This window comes from Puma concolor, chromosome E3 (assembly GCF_028749965.1).
Source record: "Puma concolor isolate L17-30 chromosome E3, mPumCon1.1.hap2, whole genome shotgun sequence".
Classification (NCBI taxonomy): Eukaryota; Metazoa; Chordata; class Mammalia; order Carnivora; family Felidae; genus Puma; species Puma concolor.
This window is the reverse complement of record NC_141682.1, coordinates 25912652-25935079: the sequence shown is the minus strand read 5'-3', so window position 1 is coordinate 25935079 and position 22428 is coordinate 25912652. Positions and strand designations below refer to the sequence as shown.

Here is a 22428-nt window from a genome sequence, read left to right as displayed (position 1 = left end):
TCATGTACCAGTGGGCACCCAGGGACCGCGGTCTGGGAGAAACTGTTACCCAGCACCTTGGAGTTGTCTTTACCACTGGTTTTATTTATTTATTTACTTATTTTTAATATGAAATTTATTGTCAAATTGGTTTCCATACAACACCCAGTGCTCATCCCAACAGGTGCCCTCCTCAATGCCCATCACCCACTCTCCCCTCCCTCCCACCCCCCATCAACCCTCAGTTTATTCTCAGTTTTTAAGAGTCTCTTATGGTTTGGCTCCCTCCCTCTCTAACTTTATTTTTTCCTTCCCCTCCCCCTTGGTCTTCTGTTAAGTTTCTCAAGATCTCACATATGAGTGAAAACATGTGGTACCTGTCTTTCTCTGTATGACCTATTTCACTTAGCATCACACTCTCCAGTTCCATCCACATTGCTACAAAAGGCCATATTTCATTCTTTCTCATTGCCACGTAGGACTCCATTGTGTATATAAACCACAATTTCTTTATCCATTCATCAGTTAATGGACATTTAGACTCTTTCCATAATTTGGCTATTGTTGAAAGTGCTGCTATAAACATTGGGGTACAAGTGCCCCTGTGCATCAGCACTCCTGTATCCCTTGGGTAAATTCCTAGCAATGCTATTGCTGGGTCATAGGGTAGATCTATTTTTAATTTTTGGAGGAATCTCCACACTGTTTTCCAGAGCGGCTGCACCAGTTTGCATTCCCACCAACAGTGCAAGAGGGTTCCCGTTTCTCCACATCCTCTCCAGCATCTATAGTCTCCTGATTTGTTCATTTTAGCCACTCTGACTGGGGTGAGGTGGTATCTGAGTGTGGTTTTGATTTGTATTTCCCTGATGAGGAGCGACGTTGAGCATCTTTTCATGTGCCTGTTGGCCATCGGGATGTCTTCTTTAGAGAAGTGTCTATTCATGTTTTCTGCCCATTTCTTCACTGGATTATTTGGTTTTCAGGTGTGGAGTTTGGTGAGTTCTTTATAGATTTTGGATACCAGCACTTTACCAGTGGTTTTAAATAATCCGATGCCTTTGTCCTCCTTCTCTCTGGTAGCAAGGGACACTGATTGTCTTTTGTATTCGACACCAGGGAATTGGCCTGTCTCCTAAACAGTTCCATATGGAGCCTTCATGTCCTTAAATACTGGCCACATCACCCCTACTTTGGAACCTGCCATACTCAGGCAGGTTTAAAATAAATTGTGTGCAGTTTAAAATAAATTTCCTTTGACCTTGGGCAAGTTGCTTAGGGTCTTTGAATCTCCATCACCTCTTCTCTAAAATAAGCAATGCCAGGCTCATTGGTTTGTTGTGAGGTGATCTCAGAAGCTGTTTAGAAAAGCTGTGGCACAGAGCCTGGCACATAACAGTGCTAGTCTGTCCCAGCCTGGCATTCCTGAGTTCTTCAGCACAGCACCCTCCCTGTAAAATCCAGGTTGGATGACATGTGCCTGCTTCCAGGATAGGGATGGAAAATTGCAGTTCATGTTACTGAATAATAAGCTGTCCCACTTTCCATCCTCCCATTGTATCCCCCTCTATTGCCATGAGAATGAGAAGTTAATTGCTATGTTCCAATTCCCTGGATTTAAATAAAGTTCCTCCTTACCTGCCTGTGAGTGTCTTAGGGGGAAATAAATGAGGAAATACATTGAAAGCACTTAAAACCGTGCTTGGTGCCTGAGTGTTTAATCAATGTTCTCTATTATTTTTTTTATTTCCTTTTTTTATTTTAGAGAGAGAGTGAGTGGGGGAGAGGGGCAGAGGGAGAGAGAGAGTATCCTAAGCAGGCTCAGCAGGACCCCGTTGCAGGGCTTGATCCCACAATCCTGAGATCATGACTTGAGCTGAAATCAAGAGTTGGATGCTCAACCGACTGAGCTGCCCAGGTGCCCCTCTATTATTATTAGGTGTAACTGAATCATATCCTCCTCTTCTATGACAGACTGGCCTAAGTAGGGCCGTACTTCTTAGGGGAAGACAATTGCTGGGCTTAACTGCATCTTAAAATGGTCTCTCTGCATATCTGGATGATTCTGTTTGTTGGTTACAGGGCCCAGACTCAGAAGAGGCTAAGAAAAAAATAGATTCTTTTAGGGTCTGGAAGAATAGTCCTACTTTTCTCCTTTTGGATCCCCAGGCCAAACTGTCCCCAAGTCCTATTGATTTTTCTTTTGTCATTCCACTTTCATATTGCCATCAGCCTAGATTTGCCCATCAGTGTCTCTTGCCTGATTTCAGGCGAATTCTCATAATTGCCTTTTGCACATGACTGCCAGGTTCATATATCTTAAATTAGTGCTTTCATGATATCATAATCCTGCTCAAATGCCAGCAGTTTGCCTCCTGTTTTTTTTTCTAGATAAAGTTTAAACAAGTGCTTTACAGTGGAAGTACTGTGCAATGTGTGTATAGAGTTTTAAATTTGCTAGTAGTCCTATTAAAAAGCATGAAAAGAAATGTGAAATTACTTTCAATAATATATTTTATATAACCCAAAATATCCAAAACAATATCATTTCAATATGTAATAATATAAAAAATTAGTGACGAGATAGTCTACATTTTTTTAGGTTTATTTTTTTATTTTAGAGAGGGAGCCAGCGTGAGCAAGGAAGGGGGGCAGAGGGGGAGAGAGAGAGAGAGACAGGGAGGGAGGGAGGGAGGGAGAGGGAGAGAGAGAGATCTCAAGCAGGCTCCACGCTTAGCATGAAGCCCGACTCAGGGCTGGATCCCACAACCATGAGATCCTGACCTGACCTGAGCTGGAACCAAGAGTTGACACTCAACTGACTGAGCCACCCAGCCACCCCAGTCTACATTTTTAAATATACTTAGTGCACATCTCAATTCAGGTACTAAATATCCATTGAAAATACTTGATCTCGGGGCGCCTGTGTGGCTCAGTCAGTTGAGCGTCCGACTTCGACTCAGGTCATGATCTCACGCCCTGTGAGTTCGAGCCCCGCATCAGGCTCTGTGCTGACAGCTCAGAGCCTGGAGCCTGCTTCGGATTCTGTGTCTTCCTCTCTCTCTGCCCCTCCCCTGTTCATGCTCTGTCTCTCTCTGTCAAAAATAAATAAACATTAAAAAAAAAAGAAAATACTTGATCTCTTCAGATTTCATGAAATTTACATTTGAAAATTTATTTGAAACCTACCTGACCTATTTGAAATGTAATTAAAAATATTCCTGTGACTGAAGCATATATCCATTTTTAAATTTAAGTTAAACTAAGTTAAAAACCTAGTTCATCAGCCATATTTCAAGTCTGCAGTGGCCACATGGGGCTACTGTGCTGGATGGTCCAGGTGTAAACTCATGAGCCTGGCATTCAGGTGTTCCAGCCTCATCTCCCCACTGTGGTTACTGGGTCTCTTGATTATAAGGGTCAGAGAGAACAGTTCAGTCTGTCAGATGATGCTTTGGGTGGTTGGAGGAGTTAATAAGAATGTATGTGGACTAGAGCTGGAAAGCAATCAGGACTTAAGACAGATCCAGGGACCAGCCCCACTCCCGTGACCCGTTCTCTCACCTTCAGCTGACTTAACAGGAGAAGTTGAATAGCCAAATCTGGTAGCTTTTCTCAGAGGCAGTATAGCTAGTGGGCATTGTGCCATTTTTGTGGCCTGACAGGAAGTGAGGTTGTTCATGCCTGGAGAGTTCTAAGGAGGCAGTGCTGAAGCCCCAAGACCAAGGGCAGTGGCTTCTTGGAACAACAGCCTTTTCTGGTTAAGCAGCATGAGCACTGTATTTTGATCACTATCAACTTCAACTGCAAAACCCTATTGCCTTCTAGCTTGCCTCCAGATCCCCACTATTGGAGTCATTAAGAGGTACATGTGTTTTGTGTAGTGGCATCCATGATCACTGTAGCTTGAATTTCCTCTTCATTTCAGCTGCTGGCCTGTAAGGCACTGAGGAATGAGATCTGGGAAGGACTAGTTTTGATGGGAAAAAGTTCTTGATGGAACATTGTAAGGGAACTGGAACCAACATGTCAGTAGTGAGGAGAGAGACAGCATGGGGCTTAAGTAGAGGGGCGAAGCCCATCCTTGTGGGGTTGTCTAGGGCCAGTTCTCTATTAAAGCGGCCCTTCCCCATTGAGCCAGATCCAAAAAAAACCCTTTTGCCTGGTGAAGGAAGTTAGCTTGTTTATTAACACAGCATAAGCTTGCAGGTGTCATCGGACTATGTCCTGACTGTGGTATCCAAGTTGATGACATAAAAGCATTTTTTCCTAACAAGGTGAAGCCATTGCACGCATTAGACATTCAGAATGAAGAGATTCAGCTTTGGATGCCTAGATTTTGCCACTTGGAAACCGCGTGACTCTAGGCAAATGCCATTGCTTCTCAGACTTTAATGTGCGTACAAGTCACCTGGGATCTCATTAAAAATCAACATCTGGGGGATGGGGGCGCCTGGGTGGCCCAGTCGGTTAGGCATCCAGCTTCACCTCAGGTCATGATCTCACGGTTCCTGAGTTCGAGCTCCGCATCAGGCTTTCTGCTGTCAGCACAGAACCCACTTTGGATTCTCTATCTCCCTCTCTTCTGCCCTCATCTGCTCATATTCTCTCTCTCTCTCTCTCTCTCAAAAATAAACATTAAAAAAAATCATCTGATTTAGCAGATCTGGGGGAGGGCTTGAGATGTTGCATTTTCAACAAGCTCCCAGGTGATGCCAAGTAGCTAGGACTTAACCTCTCTGTGCCTCAGTGGCCTCAACTATGAAACTTCAGCTGTGAAGTAGGAGATAAATGGTGTGTACTTTACATCCATGTGTACACATGCTGAGGGCCTCTTCTGAGAGGGTGTGTGTTAAGCGGTAGAGCCATGACCAGGTCTTTCCTACTTTCATAAGACTTAAAGTTGGGTGGGACTCTCAAACCTGCCATCTGCCTATAGCTACCTTAAGCTGTTGCCAGGGTGACTCATGTCTTGGGAAAATTGTTAGGGTTGTTGACTTGTTACATTACTTATGAGCCATCCAACTTCATGGCCTTTGCTTATATACTTCCTGCAGCTCAGGTGGGTCCATCAACCTGGGGGTCAGACGTAGCGTTTAATCCTGGCTCTTTCTCCTTTGCCTGCAGGTGGTTGCCTTTATGAAGTCTCCGGTGGGTCAGTACCTGGACAGGCATCCTTTTCTGGCCCTCACTATGCTGGTGTTTGTTGCTGTGTCGGCCATTCCTGTTGGATTCTTCCTGCTCCTTGTGGTGCTTACCTCCCTGGCTGCTCTTGTGGGAGTCATTTTACTGGAAGGTATCCTGCTCATCTATTCAGCCCCTTGGAAAATGATTCATTTGGGAGCACAGTATTTATTTGGCACCTGCCATTGATATCAAAGTTTCCTCTTATTGAAAAAATCAGAATGACCAAGGCAGATTGTCAGAGTAGTTAAAAGATGGACTCTGGAGTCCACATTAGAATCCTACCTCCACAGGGGCGCCTGGGTGGCTCAGTCGGTTAAGTGTCCGACTTCAGCTCAGGTCATGATCTCGCGGTCCGTGAGTTCAAGCCCTGCGTCAGGCTCTGTGCTGACAGCTCAGAGCCTGGAGCCTGTTTCAGATTCTGTGTCTCTCTCTTTCTCTGACCCTCCCCTGGTCATGGTCTCTCTCTCTGTGTCTCTCTCTTTCTCTGACCCTCCCCTGGTCATGCTCTCTTTCTCTGTGTCTCAAAAATAAATAAACGTTAAAAAAAAATTTTTTTTCTAAAAAAAGAATCCTACTTCCACCAACACAATTTTGGACAAGTTATTTATCCTCTCTGAACCTCAAACTCCTCATATGTAGAATGGGGATGATATAATAACTGTCTCAAAGCATTATTGTAAGGATTGAAACTCATAGTTCCATAAAGTATTTAGCACAGCCCATGGCACCTAGTAGCTTCTACATGAATGGTAACAGTCTATTTCACAACTGGTTACTGAATATCCGTTGCATGCCAGGTACCTTGCTAGGTAGTAATGTTTCCTCTTCACCACCTTTCCTCCTGAAGTCACACTGCCAACTGTCAACTTCTCCTTTTGTTGCTAAGATAAAATTACTGAGAAGGCAGATCTGACCAGCTCAGTTTGCCTTTTCATATCAGATCACAAATCACAAAATACTGGCCAAAGAGGTGGTTGCCATTGGGTCAGGCAATCACCTCTGATTTATCCTACGACTTCCCAGGGTTAAGATCAAGCAGAGTTGTTTCCCTGCCTGGGGAACTGTGGATAAGGCAATTTATACTCAAAGGAGAAAGTGAGCATCATAGGCAGATGAGCAAAATACAGCCTGGCAGAGTAGCTGTTCACTAAATATTGATGGATAGAGAGACGGATGAATGAATGAGTGGAGGAATGAATGAGTACTGTAGCAAAAGTAAATTTAAGGAGGGGAAGAGAACCACTGCATTTTGGTGTATCATGCAAAGTTTAACAGAGGACAGGATTTACAGATCTGTAACAACTCTTGTTTCCTTTGGGGAAGTAAAGACTTTCTAAACAGGAGGAACAGCATATATAAAGCCTTTAGAACAGTAGTCTGGAACTTGAGTGTGTTTAAGTCTTACTTGTGTTTTTGAAGATACAGACTTCTAGGCTTCATCCAGAGATCGTTAGTAGTTCTGGAGTAGGGTCCAAAAATCTGAAATTTTACAAGCCTTCCTGATGCATCTGATTCTGATACAGTGGTTGTTGGCCACACTTGGAAAAACACTGATCCAGGATTTTGCAAATCTTTGTAAAAAGGCAGCACATCCATTTATATTGTCTGATTTCCTTCCTTTGCAAGGTCCGTCCCTGAAATTATATCACTGTAGCCATGAGGATGGAGTCCTGAGTTATTTGACCACTCCCAAGGCAAGGAAAAGGGTATTTGCCTTGCAGTGATGCCCACTCGGGTGGTTAGATTACCTCCTTTTTTTTTTAATCTTTTTTTAATGTTTTATTTATTTTTGAGAGAGAGAGAGAAAAAGCGAGCAAGCAGGTGAGGGGCAGAGAGAGAGGGAGACACAGAATCCAAAGCAGGCTCCAGGCTCTCAACTGTTAGCACAGAGCCCGACGAGGGGCTCAAACTCACAAACTGTGAGATCATGACCTGAGCCGAAGTCGGACACTAAACCGACTGAGCCACCCAGGTGCCCCTAGATTACTTTCTTTTAAAGTGATGCTGGAAACCTGGATCTTTATGGGAAATCTCACTTAAAAAGTCTGAGTTAACTGTCATAAGCACAGTGGCCTTGGGTCTGGTAGCTTTCAATCTGTTTTAGCTGAATGCTTCTCCTAACTATGCTTTCTTCTAGGACTGGTCATCTCTGTGGGTGGCCTCTCACTGCTTTGTGTCCTCTGTGGCTTGAGCTTTGTGTCACTCGTCATGTCAGGGACAATTATGGTGTCCTACGTGATGGTCTCCAGCCTTGTCAACTACTGGTTTTCTCCCAGGTAAATACATGTCAGTGCAATAATTTAATCTTTACCATTTGGGGGATTTTCACAAATAATACCTTAACCCTATTTGGTTAGTAAAATTGTGAGAGGCAGGTGTTCCTTATTCCATATACATCAGACATCACATGGGAATTTACGATGGCGTTTCAAACAACCACCACACACAATTACTCATTTTGTTGTCATGACAACTCTGAAGTAATTGTTACTGATTCCTTTTAAAAGATACCATTAAATTTACAAAAATTCAAATTAAGGGTTTTTGCGGAGGGCAACCGGAAATATCAGCATGCATGTACCTCAGGATGATGCAGGGGGCCACAAATCTGCTGTTGCCAAAGTCTGTCTTCATTCCCTTTGCTCTTCAGTGTGTGTGTGTGTGTGTGTGTGTGTGTGTGTGTGTGTGTGTGTGTGTATCTCACCATACTGAGTGTGTTATCTTGTGTTTGATTACATGGATCATGTTCCTACATTGTGGCTCCTAAATGCCAGCTACACTTCATCTGGGCCTTCACTGAAGGAACAGTGATGTATTTAAATGCTAGAGGGAAAACCAGCCATACTGAGATTAGTGTAAGACAGTATGTTTGTCTATAATGGACTGCCCTCCTAAGGGATTTTCAGAGATTTTTTTTTTAATGTTTTTTAAATTTATTTTGAGAGAGAGTGTGTGAGAGCACAGAAGAGGCAGAGAGGGAGAGAGAGAATCCCAAGCAGGCTCTGTACTGTGCAGGGCTTGATCCCACAACCATGAGATCATGACCTGAGCTGAAATCAAGAGTCAGACGCTTAACTGACTGAGCCACCCAGGAGCCCCTAGAGATGATTTTTTTTTTAATGCTTGATTTTTATCCATTCTCCTTGATGAATTTAGAATCTAAGTCCCAAGTGGGCTGTCCATTATGCTTCATTTAAGTTCTTGCTTAATTGATGACAGCAGCTACCCATCAAGCACTTGCTCTGTGCCTGGGACTCTGTTATGCGCTTTCCAGGCCTGAGTTCATATAATCCTCACAACCACCCTGTGAGGCAGGTACTAGCTCCAATCTATGACAACTAAATGAAGCCAAGTCCCAAAGCAAAGTGTGGCAGAAAAGGGACTTATACAAGTCCCTTAACTCTACAAGTTACTTAACTCTACAAGTCACTTAACTCTAAAGCTTCTTAACCAAGATTCCAAAGTGACTCCAAAACAGGAGTCAGCAAACAATGTCTGTAAGGGGCCAGATGATAATACTTTATTTTAGGCTTTGCAGACCATGTGGTCTCTATTGTAACTCCTCACCTGTGCTGTTGTAACACAGGTGGCTACATGCCTACAAGTGAGCATGGCTGTGTTCCAATAAAACTTTATTTACAAAAACAGGCAGCAGGCCAGATTTGGCCCAAGGGATTTGCCAACCCTTGCCCTAAAAGAACCTACATCCTGAATTTTATTTTTCTATAGACTAGCCCTTGAACTTCTTACCAAAGTGTTATCCTCTTGTTACTCATGTTGGAAAATAAAATGTGAAGTAGGTATAATTTAAAATACCTCAGGGGTGGTTGTCATAGGCTTGCCTGGTTGATGTCCCTGGAGTTACATTCAGCTTCTCTAAATTGTTTTGATGACTATCAGTCTCAAAGGAGATAAAAGGAAAAATATTAGCCAAAATGTGGCTTATTAAAGCTAATGTTTCTGAGCCAAAATTTCTCCCCACCTCTGAACCCTGCTCTGCTATACCGCAGGAAGTAGCAAAACCTGAATACCACCTACTTGTCAACAAAGAGAGTAAAAAGATATCCAAGAGGGACGCCTGGGTGGCTCAGTCAGTTGAGCATCCAACTTCGGCCCAGGTCATGATCTCAGCATTGTGGGTTCGAGCCCCATGTCAGGCTCTGTGCTGACAGCTCGGAGCCTGGAGCTTGCTTTGGATTCTGTGCCCCCCTCTCTCTACTCCTCCTCTGCTCGCACTCTGTCTCTCTCTCTCAAAAACAAACAAACAAAAAAAGATACCCAAGATTTCTCCTTTATCTCCTTACAGCCCTCTTCTCTTCCCAACCAAGACCCCTGGACTGATTGTTTTCATTAGGGCAGTGGTTCTCAAGCTTTTTACCTTCTTAAAATGACCCATTTTACCTTCTTAAAACTACTGAATCTCCCCAAGTTTTTGTTCATGTGGTTTAAATGTACCAATAATTACTGTAGTAGAAATTAACAAATTCAAAAAATATTTATTCCTTTAAAAAGAGCAGTTTTACCAGTTGATGTAAATAACATCTTTATAAGTAACATTTTCCCATTACAAAATGAAATGAGTAAGTGGCATTGTTTCACATGTTACAAAGATCTTTAAGGTCTCCTTAATAGAGGTCAGCTGGGTTTTGCAGACCCCGCCTCACAAATGTGTGACTGGCAAAGAGGAAAAGCTTTTTCAGATGACTGTGGATGTTCTTTGATAGTACACCAAAACTCAATACGTGGTAGTTTCTCAAAGGTTAACTGAAATGTGACTTTTTGTAGTTCATTATATTAAAATCTACTGGTCTGTCTTACACTTTTATTAGATCTTCTATGGTGTGTGTTTTTTAACTTCATGCATTGCTCATTTGGAGAATATTGGTTCATGGAGTCATGCAGATGTTCCACATATACTGTGAAAACTCCACTGTTGGGGCACTTGAGTGGCTCAGTCAGTCAAGCTTCTGATTTAGGCTCAGATCATGATCTCGCGGTTTGTGAGTTCAAGCCCCGCATCGAGCTCTCTGCTGTCAGCACAGAGCCCCCTTTGGATCCTCTGTTTCCCTTTCTTTCTCCCTCTTCCCCACTTATGCTTTCTCTCTCTTTCTCAAAAATAAGCTTAAAAAAAAAACACTCCACTGTTCCTTTGTGGAGAATGAGAGCAACAAATGCATTGAGCATATTATATTACTATGAAAATAGTTGTCACCTGAAAACCCTTGCACTAGTGAATTCTTAAACTCGAGAAACTCTTACTGAATGTTCCAAAGCATAGGGGGAAGAAAGAGGAAATGTTCACTTTATTCCATGATGCAAATGGGATCTTGACCTTAAAAGATAATATGCAGCTAAAATTTTTGAAAAAGAAAAAAGGGAATAAAACTGTAAGATGTCCTTAAGAAAATGGATTAACTGCATGGTGTCATCTACATACCAGCCACCTTATGTCTTCTGGTGTTGCCATGCTTAGCCCATTGGTTTGTGACCTCATGGCCACAAGAAAGCTGTTGTGGCTCTGGCTACACCAAGAACATTCAAGGCAGGATGAAGGGAGAAAAAAAAAAATGAGACCTCCCTCACCACTTGAGTCTGACCATTTTTATCAAGTAAGTGCAGTTTTTCCTAGGACCTCTCCCCATCCTGTCCAAGCTGACTTCCTTGGCTAGAATTGTGTCAGTTGGCTGTTCTAAGCTGGCAAGGAGGCTGTGAGATGGAGTGCTGTTTTCTCAGCTGTGTTGGTCAGCCAAACTCTGGTGTATGCCACAGTTTTCCGCACTGGGGTGTCCATGTTGGCAAAGGTATTTGAAATTCAAAGATAACCTATAGATGCACTTAATATCGATAATGCTATCTCCACTCTCACTCCCCTCAGAAACTTGCCATCACAGGGGCTAAAAAAGACCTATTTGTCTTCCTTTTTGCCCCCTACCTCTCTTCTGTTGAAGATGTCAAGAAACAGCGGATTAATTGGAATCAGAAGATATGGGTCTCAATCCCAGCTCTGCCATTTTTTAGCTGTGTGATCTTGAACAAGCTGCTTAACTTCTCTGTTCTCAGTTTTCTTTCACTGGTAAAATAGGGCTACTCCAACAATCACTGGATTATTGCGAGAATGTGAACAATACACTGAGAAAATGCAGTGTCCAAATTAGAATAGGGGGAAGGGCCATAATCCCTACCCCTAACTCAGTCATTTTAACCTCTTGTACCCTCAATTTCCATCTGTAAATGGTAAAGCCTCAAATCTGGTGTTTCAAGAAGTAGCTAAAAACAAACCAACAAAGAAAGTCCTGTATTCAGTTTTGTGCATGCTCAGCATTAAAGCTCTTTAAAGAGGCCCTATGCCTGGGTAGCTCAGTTGGTTAAGCCTCTGACTTTGGCTCAGGTCATGATCCCATGGGTCATAGGTTCAAGCCCCACATCGGGCTCTGTGCTGACAGCTCAGAGCCTGGAGCCTGCTTCAGATTCTGTGCCTCTCTCTCTCTCTGCCCCTCCCCCACCCACGTTCTCTCTCTCTCTCTCTCTCTCTCTCTCTCTCTCTCTTTCTTTTTCTCTGTGTCTCTCACAAAAATAAATAAGCATTAAAAAACAGATAAACATGGGGTGGCAAGTGGTTTAGTCAGTTAAGCATCCAACTTCGGCTCAGGTCATGATCTCACTGTTTCTGAGTTTGAGTCCCGCATCGGGCTCTGTGCTGACAGCTCAGAGCCTGGAACTTGCTTCAGATTTTCTGTCTCCCTCTGTCTCTGCCCCTCCCCCACTCATGTTCTATCTCTCTCTTCCTTTCTCAAAAATAAATAAGCATTAAAAAATAAATAAACATGGGGTGGCTGAGTGGTTTAGTCGGTTAAAGCATCCAATTTCAGCTCAGGTCATGATCTCACTGTTGGTGAGTTTTAGTCCCGCGTCGGGCTCTGTGCTGACAGCTCAGAGCCTGGAGCCTGCTTCACATTCTGTGTGTGTCTCTCTCTGCCCCTGCCCTACTCATGCTCTGTCTCTCTCTCTCAAAAATAAACATTTTAAAAAATAAAAAATAAATAAAGAGGCCGTAGGGCTAACCATTTCCTCTTGTTACCAAACAGACTGTTAACACAACAAAACTCCGGTGGCGACTGTCAGCTTGCTATGAAGTCCGCAGACTTAGAGGGGCTCTACCAGGAATGATCGGCTGAGCGGAGCCAGAGCTTTTTGCAAGCACTTCTCGAAGTCTGTGGATCATACTCAACCCTTAGGATTGACTCAGATGGGGGCTGGGTGGTCAAACACTCCCTGTATGTGTCCTCTAGCCTTTTCTCTTATTTGTAGGATCCTGCCGGGGCAACTTGAGGCCACTTGGTGATCAGTTGCTCTTGAGTCCCTGTGGTTCTGTTGGCTGACCCACCCTCACGTGAGAATTAGCTAAAAATTGCAGTGGCTTGGCAGCTCCTCCCACCTTTCACTCCTCTCCAGTGTGTGGTCTTGACTTTGGCCCCACTCCTTACAGCCAGCAGCTTGACCCCAAAGACTCCAATCTTGTGTCCAAGGGCCCAACTGGGGCAACTATGGTTTCTTTTTTTTTCTTCTATCTTCCTTCCCTCCCTCCCCTTCCTTCCTTGCTTCCTTTCTTTTTTTCTTTGTTTCTGAAATGAGGAAGCTGTTTATTTCTTCACTTCCTTGAAACGAGGTGGCAAAAGTGATCGAAAACAGAACAAATTCTTCTGCCTTATTAGCTTTGTATCAGAAAAACTAGCAAAATTTGCTAATTATGGCCTCTCAGACAAAGCTGGAAAATACAGTCCAAAGTTAACTTTATGGCCAAGGGCACTTTTGAAAAAGTCTAAAGGCTTAGTTCCCATGTTGAGTACTGTTAAGTGCTGTTACTTTCTAAAATACTTGCACTTGACACTTTTGTATTGTTTTCAGGAACTTGTTAAGCCACATCTGTAAAAAGTCCTATGGAATGCTAAAGGATTACACAAACTTTTAAAATCCCATGGGATTTCTACTTCAGTGGTCTGCTGTGGCATTTTATTAAATATTTATCTAGATGAGCTTCTTAACTCTTTATTTCACCCCCAAGACATCATACCTGCTTATTCCTTCTCTGTTGATTTCATGTCAGATCCCAGGTAATAGGGTTTGTGATAGACACTCCACCCAAAGTGGCTTTAAAAAGTGGGGCGCAGAAGGGGGAAGTTCATTTCACTCAACTAAAAAGCCAGGGGTTAGATTTTCAGGTACTGCCGGATCCAGTGGTGCTTTGAGGCATCTCTCTCAGCCCTCAGCCCTACTTTCCTCCGTGTGAGCTCCTTTTCCAGTCAGGCCCTCCTTACCTGGGGTCCCAGCAACTCTGGCTTTACATCAACCCTACAGTCAGCACTCTGCACTGGTAAGAAAGCTGCTCTTTTCCAACAGTACAAGCAGATGTTCCGGGCTTGGCTCTGATTGGACAGACTTGGGTCATGTGAGCAACCCTGAACCAATCACAGTGGCCAGGAGGTTAGACTCTGCTGATAGGGCAGGGCTGGGACATAGGTTCATGGGAACCAGGGATGGTTTAGGTCAGGTCCACTGGTTTCACATAGGATGGTGTGCATACTCCCAAAGGAATATGAGAAGGAGAGGAAATATTTACTGGGCAAACTAAAATAATAAGCCTGCTACTTGTGATAGGGCATAAAGGCCTTCATCTGGAAACTTCTGAATCCCTTGACTGTCATGCCTGTCCCTAAAGGTGGTTTTACCTCTACTTGAGAACAAGAGGTGCCCTTTCTTGCCAGTATTAACAGTTGGTATTTATTAAATGTTTCTTTTCTTCATGCAAGGGTCTGCTATTTTCTGTCGATGGTATCTACCTAGCTGGGTTCTGAGGCTTCAGTAATGGAAAAATGAAAAGGTCCCCAGTCCTGAAGTTCACTTTCTAACACAGGAGTTGTTTAACAAGTGTATTAAATGTTGCTGTATAGCAGTTTACCACAAACTATAGACTTAAAAGAGCATATGTTAACTCACATTTTCAGTGTGTTAGGAGTCCTGGCTCAGCTGGGTCCTTTGAAAGACTACAAACACAGTGTTGCCAGGGCTAGGTTCTCATTTGAGGCTCACCTGGGGAAGGATCCACATCCAAGCCCACATGGTCACTGGCAACATCCAGTTCCCTGCAGTCTATATGGAACTTCACACCTGGCAGCTTGCTTCTTCAAAGCCACTGAGAGAGAGAGTCTCTTAGCAAGGCAGACATTACATTCTTATGTAGCATAATCACGTACATCTTGTCACTTTCACTGTATTCTGTGGGTTAGAAGCAATCACAGGTCCCAACCACACTTGAAAGGATGGGATTGCACAAAGGCATGTGTACCACAGGTTGGGATCATGGGCTCTACCTTAGAGTCTACCTGCTACAACAAGCAGACAAAGTATTAGATTGTGACAAGCATATCAATGAAAGTAAAGGGTGATAAATAACTGTGGGAGGCCAGTTTAGTCACAGCAAGCAGGGATTTCTTCTCTGAACCAAAGGATGAGAAGTTACTGCCATGCCATGAGCTGGGGCTGCGTGTTCCCAGCAGAAGGCACAGGGACACAAAGGCCCAGAGACTGGAAAAATCGAAATGTCAGTGTGGCTGGGCCTGGTAAGCAAAGGGTAGATGAAAGAGATAGGAGTCCGTCGTGCACTGGTCCATATAGTAAGAAATTTACACCAATGAGTAAAGGGAAGACCATAAAGTTTAGAGGGACATAGACTTGGATGTTAAAAGATCACTCTATAGGCAGTGGGTTGGGAGCTGAAAGCCATTTAGGTCTCCAGAGGCCCAGAGCAGAGGATGGTTGTGGCACCACACTGGGATGGAGGTAATGGAGACCTCCCTCCCTTGGAGAGCCGGCAGCATCTGGTGGTTGATTGCATGTGGATGATGAAGGAAAGGGGGACATAAATTTTTTTAACTTGAGCCGGTGGGTAGACAGAGACACTATTTTTCTGAGGTGGGGACTGGGTGAATATTCAAAATCTGCTTTGCTTATATTAAGTCAGATACGCCTTTAACACCAATAGGATTAATCAAGTAGACTGTTGGCTTAGAGTGTAAGTCTGGGCTGAGGATATAATGTTTGGGAGTATTTTCAGTGCTGAGAGCTTTACACAGACATCTTGTGAGATGGTCTCCTAGGAGTAGCCAAGAGATCATTTTAAAACACATTTCCGATTATATAAACATCCTTACTTCAAACTCTGCAAGTACAAGGTGCTTTCCCACTACACTTGAGTGAGACCCATCACAAGCTGCCCCTGCTGGCTTCTCATTTTTTGTATGCATCAGCCTCTGGAGTTTAGAAATGAAACTAAGGTTTAGAGCAGAACTGACTCACTAATTCTGCCAAGAAATGTGGCATCTAATCATAGCTTTGCAATTCAGGCTCCCCATAATATTGCCTGGAGCCCAAGGCCTTTGCCAATCAAACAAAGTAAAATAACGTACGGAACCTAGCAGAGTGCCTGCCATAGAACGGGCCCATAAGGCACAGTTGTCAAAATGCACAGTGCACCATCATTTAAAACAGTGCAACAGGAACGTGTAAGAGGCCTATTGTTAGCCAAGCTTGGAGGAATGTTAGGACTCACCCATTATTCAAAAGGTGCCTGCTTTTTAGATATAGTTCAATGTGCGGCTCATTTGGAAAGGTAATTTATCCTCAGAGCATGAAAGCTGTGACTTTATACAGCCAGAATGTTAATTTATCAGTATGTCTCTGTTTTTGCCACATGTTGGGTGCGATCTTGAAACCTCTACAAATCAATACACGTTTTCAGTCCATCCTCACTACCACCCATTTTAGAGATGAAGAAGCCAAAAGACTGGTTAAACTGTTTTAAGGGCACACAGAAACAAGTGGGATTCAAGCCCAGTCTGCCTGACTACAAAACCCACCTGTGTAACCCATGTACTGTTCAATATCCACTCCTCCAACCTGCCTTTGAGGCCTTCTGAAATTTGGACCCATGCCCTAATAGATGCCGTCTGCGACCGTACCCACATCCTTTGCTGCCGTGTCACTGAACTCCAGAGATCGCCGGTTTCATGAAACGGAATGTGAGCGATTGGCTTCCCCTAAAATTGTCCCCATTGAAGTAAACATTTCAACTCCCACTTGTGTGCAGCTTCTGCAGTCTGCTCCGTGTAGAACAGGGTGTCATAGGTAAGTGATGAATCCCTGAATTCTACTCCTGCAACCAATATTGCACTGTATGTTAACTAACTAGAATTTAAATAGAAGTTGGAAAAGAGAGAAAAAAAAGGGAGATTGAGCCCAGAAGTTGCAGCATTTTGGCAAAGGCAGATCAGGTGTGAGTTGTCGCAAGAAGGTTGAGAATGACTAACGGTACTTTCATGAGGTTCTGCTGTGCTTCCTTGAGCAGGAGAGAAAAGGTGGAGCTAGAGAGAGGACGTAGAATTTGAGAGTAACTGTACCTATGCCATGGCATCCCCCAGAACCCCTGTGCGTGCATGCATACACATATCCTGAGTGATTAAATTATGCGTGCACGCACATGCGTGCACACACACACACACACACACACTCTGAGTGATTGGTAAGAGCTGTGACAATTACAAATTATTAAAGTGCTTTCTTTGCCTTCCTGAAGGAAAGGAAGGGGGTAGGGATTACATACAAATTTGGTGTGCCTCTTGGGTGTGTCGTCAGGGTGGATATTATCCATCATGTGTGTGGCAGAAAAGTTGAAAATCAATGGTGTTGGGCATCCCCTTTCCAAACCTCCCTTTTTGAAACATTTCCACCTTCCACAGTCCAGCTTAAATTGAAGTCATGTCTTGCTGTGTGCACTGTCTTTATATGTACAGCCCTTGTGGACCAGGCATGGTGAGCAAGTGACAACCTCTCTGTGTGTTGACTTCCTCAGTCTGTAGTGAGAATGCTACCCACCCAGAATCTTTAGGAGGTGGAGGCAAGTGATCTCTAGATTGTAAAAGTGCTACAACACAGTGGAACAATTATACCCTTCCTCAATGAAATTGTCTCTTGCATTTGTCCTTCCTCCCACCCTGCTTACGTGCCTCCTCTCCACCAGTGCTCTGGGGATGGAAACAAAGTCTGTCTATTCACTTTGGGTAGCCTATAACCTTATACATAGAAGCCCCTGAACAACATTTTCCATTGACTAGAAAGATCAAGAAGTCTGGATCTATAGCCTGTTCCCGTCTGGCAGCATCTGGAGGCATTTTTGATTGTCATGACTGTGTGTGTGTTTGGAAGAGGGGGTGAGGCTGGCATCTGGTGGGTTGAGGCCAGGGATGCTGCTAACCATCCTACAGTGCATATGACACCTCCTTACAAAAAGATTATCTGGGCCCAAATGTTGGTGCCAAGGTTGAGAAATCTTGATGTAGACAAATAATGAGAATTAAGAGCATTAGGCCAAGCAAGGCACAGCTCGTCTGGGATCAGAGGCTGGAGTTGGCCAGGTCTGTGCTAGAGCAGCCAGTTACAGTAATGGCATCAGGAAAACACCTTCATGTTTGTGAAACAAACATTTCAGGTTTTCAAAGACCTTTCACATCGATTACTATTTTTGACCTTTCACAACAGTTTTGCAAGGTCACTCTGTTCCAACTTCATGCCATATTCATCAGCTGGCAGAAGAGGAAACTGGGCCAATAGTTTGCCAAAGGTCTCAGGGCTGGGTGGTGACTACCCCATCACCAGCCTGCCAGGTCAGGCACTGTTTGTTCATCTCTCCCTGCTTTGTTGTTAAAACAGAAATGACATGGGGCACCTGGGTGTCTCAGTCGGTTAAGCTCCAACTTCAGCTCAGGTCATGATCTCACAGTTCGTGGGTTCGAGCCCTGCGTTGGGCTCTGTGCTGACAGCTGGGAGCCTGAAGCATGCTTTGGATTCTGGGTCTCCCTCTCTCTGTCTGCCTTTCTCTCTTTCTCTCTCAAAAATAAATAAAAATTGGGGCGCCTGGTTGGTTCAGTCGGTTGAGCGTCCGACTTCGGCTCAGGTCATGATCTCGCAGTCTGTGAGTTCGAGCCCCACGTCGGGCTCTGTGCTAACAGCTCAGAGCCTGGAGCCTGCTTCAGATTCTGTGTCTCCCTCTCTCTGACCCTCCCCTGTTCATGCTCTGTCTCTCCCTGTCTCAAAAATAAATAAAACGTTAAAAAAAAATTTTAAATAAATAAATAAATTAAATAAATAAATAAATAAATAAATAAACAAACAAACAAACATTACCAAAAACAGAAATGACAAGGCTGAGTCACGGGGAAAGTGGACTCCTTGGCAGGGGGGAATCCGAGCCATCTAGGTTGGAGAGGGCATGGCCCCCCCCTGCTCCGGGCTATAGGCATTGTTCAAGTTTCCAAAACACAGGAGGAGACTCAAGGTCCTATACATATGCTATGCCCCTGTTTAGGTGCTGGAGCTAGCTTCAAGCCGCATTTGAAACCCTTAAAAAAAAACAGCCCTTAAGCCCCTGTTTAGGTGCTGGAGCTTCAAGCCCCATTTGAAACCCTTAAAAAAAAAAAAACAAATGGATCAGAAGTGTTTCCTAAAGAAAGCGCTTAATTTCTGAGCCAGAAGAGGGAGCTCACGTTCAGGCAATATGAAGCTGGGCCAGCAGGGAGTAGCGCTAACTGGAAGAAGCTTTTGACTCACACATCAAATGTTAACTTGTATCCATTAATGTGCATTGTAAATGTGCATTCGTAACAAGGAGTCCTGCTACAGGGCAGATTCTGAATCCTTAGGTCTGGAGCAGGACCTGAGTTTATGCGTTGCTTACCAGCTCCCAGGGGAAGCCTTGCACAGACCACACACCTTGGGTAACAAGGTAATAAATAGATTGCCTCTTCAGTCCTCTCCTGAAGATGCACACCTGAGGCCAGACACTGTAAGTCTGCAGTACCAGGGCTAGAACCCATGTTTCCTGCATCCATGCTTGCTTCCTGGCATCTTCCCTGCCCCTGTGACCCTAACAGAATTAAGGGAGGAGGATCCATTCCTAAGTATGGAAGAGAAGAGACCATACTGTCTGCTTTGAATTGGTAACCTCATAGATACTGCCAGTTATTTTACCAGAAAAAAGATGGGTTTATTTGTGAATAAAAGAGAATTGCAATTGGGGACAAACAGCAAAACTGTAGGCAAGTCCAGGTTACAAGGGAGAGGCGTGCTTTTTTTTTTTTTTTTTTTTTTAATGTTTGTTTTTGAGAGAGAGAGACAGAGTGCAAGCTGGGGAGGGGCAGAGAGAGAGGGAAACACAGAATCTGAAGCAGGCTCCAGGTTCTGAGCTGTCAGCACAGAGCCCAGTGTGGGGCTTGAACCCACCAGCTATGAGATCATGACCTGAGCTGAAGTTGGATACTTAACTGACTGAGCCACCCAGGTGCCCCCCCCCCTCTTTTTTCTGAGAGAGAGACAGCACGTATGCGTGAGCATGCAAGCAGGGGCAGAGGGAGAGAGAATCCCAAGCAGGCTGCATGCCCAGTGCAGAGCAGGGTCGATCCCACAACCATGAGATCATGACCTGTGTCAAAATCAAGAGAGGGACAGCTCAATGGACTGAGCCACCCAGGTGCGCTGAGGAACGCTCTTTTTAAAGGAGAGAAGGGGTAAATTGGGAAGGCTGTTATGAACTAAAAGTCCATTGGAGAAACTGGGAGTTTGAAGTATAGTGGCTTCTCATTGGTTGAACTGTTGCCTGGTGGGGGTGAGGGGGGGCAGGAAATGAGGAAAACATCTCTACTTCCACCTGGAAGAGTAGAGTGGTTCCCTATTCACAGTAAAATTCATCTCTTCTGTTGTGTCTGCAATTGATTTGGAGTGGTAGGGCATGGGAACTCCCCATGCCAAAACTTCCTGACTCCATTTTAGTGATGTTTCCTGTTACTAATTTTCATAGAATCAAACTTCTTTGTACTATATTTTTGGTCAACCACTTCCCCACGTGAGGACCAGTGGGAATTCAAAGATGAACAGAACAAGACTCTGGTCCTCTTGGGCCTTGTGGGAGCCAAAACAAAATAAATGTAACAGAAGGTGTTCTTCTTTGTGATTTATACAAATTTGGCTATTAATCCAAAGGACAGCTTACATATAACTTGGGGTGTTCTTACAGATGCAAATTATACCCATAGTCATTCTCCTAAAAATAAAGGTTCTTTAATCCTGAATCATTTTGAGTGCTTTTTACCTACAAGAAACAAACGGCCTCCCTTTAAAAATAGGAATCCTTAGAATCTCACTCAACATCAAAGATTGTTAAAATTTCAGCTGAGTAAATTTGAAGATCTAATTGGTTGTGAGAAATAAATCCACTGGCCCAATCAAAGGAGGGACTAGGAGACTTGGAGCACAGTGAAGCAAGGCTTCAATCAAAGTTCTTGCAAGAGCAGGTATCTGATGGACAGGCCCAACTCGGGGCAGTTATAGCATGCAATTTATCTTCTAGCGTGCACGTTACTCCCCTGGTTCCTCATTGGCTGAGTACTACAGAGGTGACAGCCTTACCTGGAAGTCACCTATAGCCATGTAGTCTGATTGGAACAAATGTACACTCCTTGAGGTGACCCAGAGAACTTCAGTTCTTTGGCACATGCTCATTGCAGAGCCCACAAAAAATAAGCCTGGGGAAATGGAGAGGGGAGGAATAACCAGGAAGTGAAGTGTCCAAGCACTGGGGACTCCATTGTTGCAAGGGGTGGGGGAGGGGTGTGTGTGGGCAGCTTGTACATATTTCCAATAGGTTGTAAACCTATGGTTAACTAGACAGCACAGCTTTTATTTGGTGTGTTTGAAAATGAATCATCTCACTTCTCACATTGGTTTTATGAAGCAATTCATGAATTCCATCTAGCAAGTAGAGGGGATCTCTGAGGAGCTGTACAAAGTGGAAAGTTTTTATAGGAAAGAGGGTAGGGCAAAGAAGTTATTAGCAAAAGAAAAAAATTGTTTTAGGCAAGGTCACTCTCCCTTAGGGGAAGAGCAGGAGGTCTTACACAGATAAAGATGATCTCATCTTATTTTGGGGAATGGAGAGGGCCCATTGGTGCTGATTAGAAAATTCCTGATTTACCAGTTAAGACTACATTTCTGGGGTAGGTTGAAACTGCAATTAGATTAGGAATTAAGCTCTGTTTTGGTAACTTGGCCTAGCATAAGTTATTCCATTTTGGGGCCTGTGGTTTTCTTTTTAAAAGATGCAAGTGACTCCAGGGTTGATTGAGGAAACACAATGAAGTAGTCAGGAATTTAGGTTTTCTGTTTTTACTCCGTCATTCTCAGCGTCATTAGGTTTATTTCCTCATGGTCACAAGATGGCTGCCACAGCTCAAGGAATCACAATGTCACACAACCACATCCACAGGCAGGAAGAAAAGGGGCTAGAATTACATAACCTTTTTTTTTTTTTACACAGGGAAGCAAAAGACAGAAGCCCCCTTCCAATATCCCTCAATAAATGTGATTGAACAGAATCATATGCTTGCTGGTAGCTAATCTGCAAGAGGAATGAGACTTTATCTTCATTATTTAGCCCAATCTGGGTATATTCCCTGGGGGATATACTACCCCATTCCAGAACAAGGTCAAATTTCTCTTATTAGGGAAGAAGGGAGTGGGGAGAGAAGAAGGAGGATTCTGGGACCAACTCCAATGTGTATGTCAGGGCGGGGTGGGGGTGGGGGGTTTCCCATACCACCAAGCAATTCTGACATCATCTGGTGTCCTACAATTTAACTGAATTCTGTGACTATCTGATGTCACTGTGGCATCAGATCCCACACACAGGTTAAGGTCTAGGTCTTATAAGACTGACTCCACCCCAGCCCACCCTGCTTCAGGTGCCAGTCACAAGTACAGGTTGTCACCTGTGCTCCTCCTAATGGACTGGCTACAGATAGGAGGTTGTGATGAGACCCTCCTTGGGTTTGATGAGTTTGCCAGAGTGTCTCATAGAACTCAGAGAAACAGTGTACTTACTAGATTACTGGTTTATTATTAAAGGATGTAATTCAGGAATAGCCAGATGGAATTGATGCAGAGGCATGGAGAAAGGACAAGGAACTTCCATATCCTCTCTGAAAGCATCACTCTTCTCAAATCCCCACCTGTTTGGATTTTACAGTCATGATTGGTTAAGTCCCTGACCACTGGTGACTGATTCAACCTCTGTGCTCTCTCCCCATCAAGGGGGTGGGACTGAAGGTCTCTACAGTCTATTTGAGGTTGGTGTCCCTGGCAACAAATCCCCTTCCCTGG

General features: G+C 44.0%; 1 protein-coding gene and 1 long non-coding RNA gene across 9 annotated transcripts in view; both read left to right on the top strand.

Annotated features, from left to right (window-relative positions):
- Positions 1 to 22428, top strand: part of LDAF1 (lipid droplet assembly factor 1) — a 58933-nt gene that overhangs the window by 5404 nt on the left and 31101 nt on the right. For 5 of the 8 annotated variants that reach the window (XM_086692821.1, XM_086692823.1, XM_086692824.1 and 2 more), the window contains 2 exons: positions 5107 to 5275; positions 7304 to 7442. In XM_086692821.1, the coding sequence (XP_086548947.1) occupies positions 5107 to 5275; positions 7304 to 7442 (308 nt within the window). Of the gene's footprint in view, positions 1 to 5106; positions 5276 to 7303; positions 7443 to 9472; positions 9992 to 12251; positions 13968 to 16162; positions 18206 to 22428 lie in introns of those variants that run through there. The other 3 variants (XM_086692827.1, XM_025916798.2, XM_086692825.1) reach the window with 3 other exon arrangements.
- On the top strand, positions 18372 to 20342 carry LOC147573075 (uncharacterized). Its single transcript, XR_015245690.1, has 2 exons — positions 18372 to 18943; positions 18979 to 20342. It is a non-coding gene; the product is annotated as an uncharacterized LOC147573075 (long non-coding RNA).